Source organism: Centruroides sculpturatus, unplaced genomic scaffold (assembly GCF_000671375.1).
Source record: "Centruroides sculpturatus isolate CEXI.00-Female unplaced genomic scaffold, Cexi_2.0 scaffold2326, whole genome shotgun sequence".
Lineage (NCBI taxonomy): Eukaryota > Metazoa > Arthropoda > Arachnida > Scorpiones > Buthidae > Centruroides > Centruroides sculpturatus.
In genome coordinates, this window is record NW_019386472.1 from 11,839 (window position 1) to 20,479 (window position 8,641).

Here is an 8,641-nt window from a genome sequence, read left to right on the forward strand (position 1 = left end):
TACAGTAGAACCTCTATTATCCGGACCTCCATTATCCGGATTTTCGATTATCCGGATTGTTCAAAATAAACAAAAATTTTACGAATTTGCTGATTTGCACTGGAATGCATAACTTTTTTTGTTTCAACAACGTCTCACCCAGCACAGTGGTCGTAAACTCTTAAATATATTTTACGTAGTAATAAAAAACTTGATATACGTATTTATAAATAATTTATATTCAAATTACATCAATTCTTTGACCAAGGGCGGCGTAAGGCATGGACGACGTGGACTGCGAGGCATAGGCCACCGCCTATGCCATTTATATATATATATATATATAGATGGCAATAAGTCTAAAAATTTGAATAAACAAGGAAATGTTTTCAAAACCATTGCAATTTAAATGGTTTTATGACTATGATCTTACATAAAATATCTATTTTGATGTTATTTAAAATAGAAAAGAAAAATCAATTTCATATATCTACATTCTATAATCTTAATTTATTACTAAATGACAATAATTATGATAAGAAAAAAGTTGTTAAAAGTTTTCAATACTTAACAGATGCATCTATTTTTCTTAGTTCTTAGAGAATATTTCAGTAATACAAGTATTACAAGTATTTCTGTGGAAGGTAGAATCATTTCACAACACATTAAAATATTACTGCAACCCAATATTAAGTTGCCACTAGGGTTTCTCATTTCCCGGTCTTTTGCTTGTCCCAGGATTTTGGGAAGACAGTGAACTGTTTCCCAGCATTCCAGGATAGAATTAATTATTTTTAAGATATACAAAATATCTTGAAATCAAAAGATTTAATTATTTTTCATTTTCTAAAGTAATTTAATACATTCTGCAATCTCCATAATCATATTAATAATGCTGTGTAAGATATACAGTAGAACCTCTATTATCCGGACCTCCATTATCCGGATTTTCGATTATCCGGATTGTTCAAAATAAACAAAAATTTTACGAATTTGCTGATTTGCACTGGAATGCATAACTTTTTTTGTTTCAACAACGTCTCACCCAGCACAGTGGTCGTAAACTCTTAAATATATTTTACGTAGTAATAAAAATATAATTTGACATACGTATTTATAAATAATTTATATTCAAATTATATCATTTCTATGACCAAGGGCGGCGTAAGGCATGGATGACGTGGGCCACCGCCTATGCCTCGCGGTTCGAAGGGCCTCGCGCCTCGAAGGTTTACGCATTACTTAAAAGCCGCGAACGCGACGAAAAAATTTTACTCGTCATAAAATGATAAATTGTTTGTCAAATTTTTATTCATAAAAATGCAGTATCAACTGCATTTTATTTTATAAAATCCGTCTTCTTGCGCCACCAGAGGGCCTTTTAAACAATAGGTAGTCTGTTAGCGTTGGTCAGTAGTAGTCCAAATGCAATACGAATGTTTCTTTTTTGAAAATTTGATCACGATTTAAATACAGTATTTAGTTTTAATATTACCGATATGTCATCGAAAAGAAAACGTGTTATATTATCATTAAAAGACAAATTAAAGTATTTGTTTCGATTATCCGGATTTTTCCTTATCCGGACTACCTTCATCCCCAATTAGTCCGGATAATCGAGGTTCTACTGTATATTAAAAATTACCTTTGAATTATGTAGAAATTTTCACAAATAGAAAAAATTTATTAAAGTTTGCTAGAAACTGCATACAACAACAACAAAAAACAAAAACAAAAAAAAATGTTTTGAATTTAGTTGAAAATTTAAAAAAAAAAAAAAAATAAACTTAGATCAAACTTCTAGCTTAAAAGGTAATATTCATTTTTTAAATAAAACATAAAAATTTACAATAATATTTTGTATTAAGATTTTAAAAAGCGAAGATGGTCAATACTCCGATCACTCAATCTGATTCTTATTTTAGTAATAAGAAGTCCTGCTACCAAGAATACCATTTCCGATTCAATTGATGTGGGTGGAATTGCATTTAATGCATTTAAGAGAAGACAGATGATATATGAATAACAAAGTTCCAAGGATAAATTTTTTTGATTAAATCAAATTTTGACCATACAAATAATTTTGGGTCAGTATAAAAAATTTATCCTTAGAAGTTTGTTATTCATGTAGATATGCTAATTATGATGCTCTCCTAGTTTCCACCAGAGGTCTGCAGATGTGTATAAATACAACTGATTTGTACCTGAGTGACATTGTGAAGAATTTTTAATGGCTGTGTCGTTGATGTCAGATCCTCCAAGAAAAGGTTGGAGTCAATTGTATACTGTATGTATTTTTTTAAAGTCACTTCGTCAGTTTTTAAGTTGTTAACCATCTGTCTCTAGCTGGATTATTAAAAAAGGATTATTTTATACTGACCCAAAATTATTTGTATGGTCAAAATTTGATTTAATCACAGATGTTATGTGTTTTTTCACCTATAGTCTGGAAGATTTCTTTTGCTCTCTAGTATTTTTGATTTGTCTACCTTGGCTGCTTTAATAGAAACATCAAGTTTATAGCCCAATAATTTGGCAGTTCGTTTGTCTTTTATCGAATTTATGAAGAAAAACTTCATATTTGCAACTTCATACTCATTTGTATCCTTGCCCAATTTGCACAACCTGACATTATGCAGTTATTGAAATTACTGGGCATGGTTAAAAATTAAGACATTATAAGCACAATTATTTCAGATATTACAGGTTCTGACAAAGAATTTTCAGAGTCCTGCCACAAATAAGGCACATTTTGATTATTGACCATTTGTGACGTGCCATAACAAGCAAAAATTTAAAAAACTAATAAGTAGGTTTAAAATTAATAAACACAAATGTATTCTGACAGTTTATGAGTTAATTATACTTTCTATTTGCAAAATTTCCTCAACCATAACACAAAATAAAAAAAAGTGAACTTTTAAAAAATTTGCAGGATTTCCCGGAATGAAAAGAATTTCCCGGATTAAAAAAAACAACCGGGATCCCTTCTAAGAAACCCTAGTTGCAACCTATAGTTTGAGAAACTCTTAGACTTGAGGTTTATTTTCAGAAATTCAAGTATGTTGCTGTAGAGACATCTGCATTACATGGTATTGAAGCTATTTATTAATTGTTTAGACTTTATTGTTTGAGATGTTCCAGTTTTATGAAGCATGGGGTATGATGGAGCTTGAACAGTCTTGTAGAGTCTGATTTTCATAGCAGTGTTTAAGTAACTGGATCTCTGTATTTGGTTCATGAAGTTGAAGGCAGCTTGTGCTTTAAATTTTCTATTCTTCATGTCCTATTTAGTACCTAGAACTAGTCCAATGAGGAATGCTGTATTTGTTAGTTTGTTGCAATGTTGCTGGGCTGTTGAAAAGGGCTTGATCAATGAAGATGACATCATCTGCAAAGATTAGTTCCTGCAGATAAGTAGCACCATGGATACCACCATACTCATTGATACTACTACCATGATATCCAAAGTTGATACCATAATGGAGTTTTATTAGAGTGAAGATGTGTGGTCAGTGCAATAATGAATAAAAATAGCAATGATGAGGACATCACTTTACAGGATTTATGTTTCAACACCAAATGGTCTTCTTACTGGGATTTATATGTGAAATAATATATTTATTAAAATATGTGACAGATCTATTATTATTTTACAAATTGGTCATGTTTTAAAAAGTAATTGTATATTACTTTTTGTTCTGGCTGAAACATTTATCAGTAAAACATATCAACATTGGTTTAGATTAAACACTAATCATAACTAGTGAGAGTGCACTGTATACTATTCCTTTTTTAAAACCATTTTTAATGTGTTTAAATTGTAATGAAGCCTTTTACTTTCACTTATTCTATATATTTTTTAATATAAAATACAACTAATTTTATGTTTAAAATAATTTTAATATCTACCTTGATATTTGAGTGGTAGCAGGTGTCCAATAACTTTGATCACAAACATAATAATTGCTGTTATTTGGTAGAGGACTTCGACTTTTCAAATATGCATATTTTTCCCTTTAAAAATATTATTGTTATAATATTTATATATATGTGTGTTAAAAATTAAATCTTTTAACAACTTTAAATTACTGTATAAGCCAGCTTATAAGTCTGCATTTTAAATCTAAAAAATTTATTCAAAACCTAGGGTTGGATTATGCAATGTAAAACTTTACCACAAAGCAGTAAATGAGTTTAATTGCACTCAACAATTTCTGTGCACTCTTTACTGTAACTCTAAAAAGCCATCACAAATATTTCATTTCCTACATAAATATTCTCTCCCCTATATCTTTTATATATATATATATAAAATTCAACTCATGCAAAAAGATATAGATATATATAGATAAAGATTTTATATATATACTAGCTGCAAGGACTCGCTTTGCTGAGTTTTTATTTGTATGTAATATAGTATGTAATATATAAAAGGCTGTTTTTCTAAGTAATCTAGAATCTAGCTGCAAGGACCCGCTTCGCTGGACAAAAAGTAACAATAGTGAAGATTAAGATAATTACATTATAGCCAATCTTACCCGTTTTTCACAGAATGCAAGAATTAGGTTCCCCGTTTCCAGACTAATTAGAAAATTTTTACGTCCAGTCAAACGAACTATTTTCAATTTGATCAATTTTCTGGAACGTTTACAATCGTTCTATAATCAAACCAATTCGAATTCGAAAATTTTTAAAATTGAAATAGAAAATCTTCCACTTTCAACCACTTTCAAGCCCATATCTCCCGCACCCTTATAGCTATCGAGACGCAACCACCATAGTGCACGAATGGAGACTTGGGGCTACTATTACATACAAACACCATTCATGTGCGATGTGTAGTTTTGGCTGAAAAGTGAAATATAGGGACACACACGTCCATTTTTATATATATACACACACTCACTGAAAAGAGAGATATTATAGTTAGTGTCTCAAGAAAAGTGGTCTGATTATAAGCTTCCACCGTGCCCACAAGTCATTGTATATATAAACATTTTATTTCTAACCTACCAGTAGTGATGGCTATAAGGCCAAGATGGTTTAGGTGTCAACTTACTGCTTTACAGAACTGGAGATCAAATATGAGCTGTCAAAAACTGCAGAATTTTTTTTGGGTAGTCAATCTCAAGTATGTCAGGTATTGTCCTCACTATCCAGTCCAAACTCATGATAGATATGAAAAAAAAATTCCTTGTAGTGCCTACAGGGTGGAAAGGCCTACCAGTAGCCTAACTGAGTCCAATATTTGGGGTTGACATAAATAATGAGTATAGATCTAAATCATAATTTTGATTCTATAAATCTTGGGGTCAACTTACATGTCAGCGTATACAGTATTTATTCATTTTAATTCTGAAAGATAAAAACTTAATTGTTGGATTGATTTTGAATTTAAAGATAAGACTGATTAAAATTTTATCACAGTGGTACCTCGGTACTCGAACTGCTATGAATTCAAACAATTCAGTATTTGAACATATTTTGGAGGAAAAAATCACTTGGTTCTCGACCATTTGCTCGATACTCAACCAATTAATTACAACCCATTAAAACAAATTTCCAGTTAATAACAAATTTTCCCATTTTAATTTTATCATCTGTAAAAAAGCCTCTATGATAATGAATAACTAACTTAAAAATAAAATGAAACCTAACAGCTGCCTACCTTTTGTCTGACAAAATTATACTCAATCCAGTTGTTTTTTTCATTTAATGCATGCAGAACACAATCATCATGTTTTACAACCATTTCAAGTCGAAGTGTTTCAACAATACATATCAATGACACATTAAAATTTGTCCCATGTTCACAAGTTGTTAGTCATTGATTTTTATTTTCTTCCTGAAATTTAATTTTAAATTTCTTCCTAAAAGTTTTCTTCATTGATGGCTTTTGGAAACCTTTTCATTGTGTATTCTTTAGTTCAAAATTTTCCGAATGGAACTTCTAAAACCACATTTGACACATTTGAAATTTAGAAGCATCTTCCCCACATACATTACAATTTTTTTTACTGTTTGTATGGTGTTATATCCTTTCCAAAACTCAAAGCATATGTCTGATATGCTTTTTATCTGAAGACTTTTCAACTTGGTTTTTATTCAAACAAAATGTGAAGTAAAAAATTTTTTAAACAAGCTTCTAAACAAAGAATACAATCTTGCATTAGTAATAACATGTTAAATTCCACAACTGTTATAATTAAATCACATATCTATGTTAAGTAAAGACAGCTGTTAATAATACTAAAAAACTTTCTGTTCAACCCAATAAATTTAATACAGTAGACATATTTTGCTACTTTGTATTGCATATGGGTATTTTTTGTTTTTTTATGACTTATGCATGCTAGGCTTCTAAACTTCATGTTAAATTCTAGTTAAAATGCTTTTATAAGTGTATTCTTGGGAGTCTGAATGGATTAATCTAATTTACATTATTCCTTATGGGAAAAATTTGTTTGGTACTTGAACAGACTTCTGGAACAAATCAAGTTAGAGTACTGAGATACCATTGTACATTTAAATTATAATAACTATACTCTGAAACCATCTTCAAATTCCAGCAAAGAATATTTTTCCTCAAGTCCAAGACTATTAATTAAAAGGACTTTGAATCTATAACAAATGCTTTGAAATGAATATATCATATTCAATAAAATAAATACATCTAAACTCAAACAATCAAGTCATACACTTATCCCTTGTACTGGTACATGTGTAACAATATCTGTAAGTAACCCAATCAGATGTTCCATTATATTTAAAATGCATGTTCTAATGCTATTTGTAAATTTGAATGTCCTTTTAACCTGAAGACAACTGTTTAATGTTTGACACGATTAAAAACATCAGTTTTATCAACAACAAAAGTTTCTTTGTTGGAATTTGAAGGTATTTTTAGAGTCTAGTTCTTGTTATTTCCTTCCAGTTCTTAATATACACTTAAATTTTTTTGCTAACAAAAAATTTGTTTATTTTCACTATTAAAAATGAAGTTAGATAAATTATTAACTTCTAAGAATGAACTTTTTTAAAGTAATTTTATATTAAAAAAATGAAAGCATATAAAAATATTTATCTTCTAAACATGATATATATTGTTATATACATAGTGACAATCACACAAAACCTTATATATTAAATTAATCAAATTAATATTTTAATAAAAAGACATTAAAAATGCTGCAAATATTTTTATTAAAAACAGTAAAACCTTCAAGCAAGAATATCAATTATGATATTACAAAAAATTTTATAAGAGTAAGGTGATCAGATGTCCTGCTTTTGTCAAGACAGTTCCGATTTTTAACAATTTGCATTTTAAAAAAGTCCAGAGTTTTGGATAGATTAAGTTTTTGTCAATTATGTGTCATAAACTTATATCTTATGCTTAAGATTCGTAAAGATCATTTTGTATCACACATATCAGTGGCGTGCCGTGACATTTGATGATAGGGAAGCTGTGTTTCTGTAAGAAGACAACATCCAGGAGCAATCACTCAATTGTGCGTTAGTGATGGTCTAGGGTACATTCGTATCGTTTATTCGATAAGCCAGTAAAAACCATAGACTTCTCTAAATGCATTTTTAATATCACAATTACATTCCGAAACGCTAGCCACAATATAAGGGCTACAATTAAAAATAAAATAATAAAAACTTACTTAGTGAAATAAAATGTGTGGTGGATGTACCAGTACTGTACATACCTGATACAAGATATTCTTCAATTGTACAAATATACTTTTAAAGAAAATTACAATTAAATATAGCTTTGTAAACAAACGTACATAAAAATATAAAATATTCTTTACTTTTTAAATCTTAAAACAATGCACTTAGTCAAATCCATTCGATTCCATCCATTAGCTCCCTATGAGTGGCTAATGGATGGAATCGAAGACGGTTGCAGAGCGTGCATACAATGTCAATCTTTTGTCACATCACTAGTATTTCTCAAAGGATGCGACAGGGCTGTTGCAAATTTTAAACGTTTCCCACCATAGCTGTAAAAATCTAAATATGTTAAACTTAATAGCCATTTGTTTTCTAACTAATTCGTTTTAGGACCAAGTGTCCTCAGAAATTTCCAAAATTTACAACTTTTCGGTCACTCTCATTAAACTGGAAAAATTTCTGTCTTTATTACATTAATAATACGAAGAAATCAGTCTCCACTGTACTTGGCTAGAGATGGTTCAGTTAAGCTTTTGTTTAAGTAAAATTTCAGCTCTTTCATTGGGGTTTTGTTTATGTCCCCAATTCCCTAATCGCTTAATTATTTAACTACTTCTTAAGTAGAAATAAGTCAAAACCAGTTACTTTGTATCAGGTCAGTCCATAAGTTCGTGCGCATTTTTATCTACAAAAAAAACAACAAAAAATTTTAATTAAATCTTATTTCAATCTATAATGTATTCACCATTATTTTGTACAATTTCTTGCCATCTTGATGATAGCTTTTTAATCCCGTCTTTGTAAAATGATTTTGGTTTTGAATCAAAATATTCAGAAATAGCCTTTTTTACATTGTTCTCATCCTCAAAAGTTTTTCCTTTTAAAAAATTCTGCAAACTCCGAAAAAGATGATAATCACTGGGAGCAATATCTGGCAAATATGGTGGATGAGGTAAAATTTCCCAGTTGAAGCTTT

General features: G+C 29.8%; 1 protein-coding gene across 1 annotated transcript in view; it reads right to left on the bottom strand.

The window, feature by feature from the left end:
* LOC111615088 (carnitine O-palmitoyltransferase 1, liver isoform-like) overlaps window positions 1-8,641 on the bottom strand; it is a 37,813-nt gene that overhangs the window by 4,980 nt on the left and 24,192 nt on the right. The window contains exon 6 of the mRNA XM_023356476.1: window positions 3,892-3,996. Within this exon, the coding sequence (XP_023212244.1) occupies window positions 3,892-3,996 (105 nt within the window). The remainder of the gene's footprint in view (window positions 1-3,891; window positions 3,997-8,641) is intronic.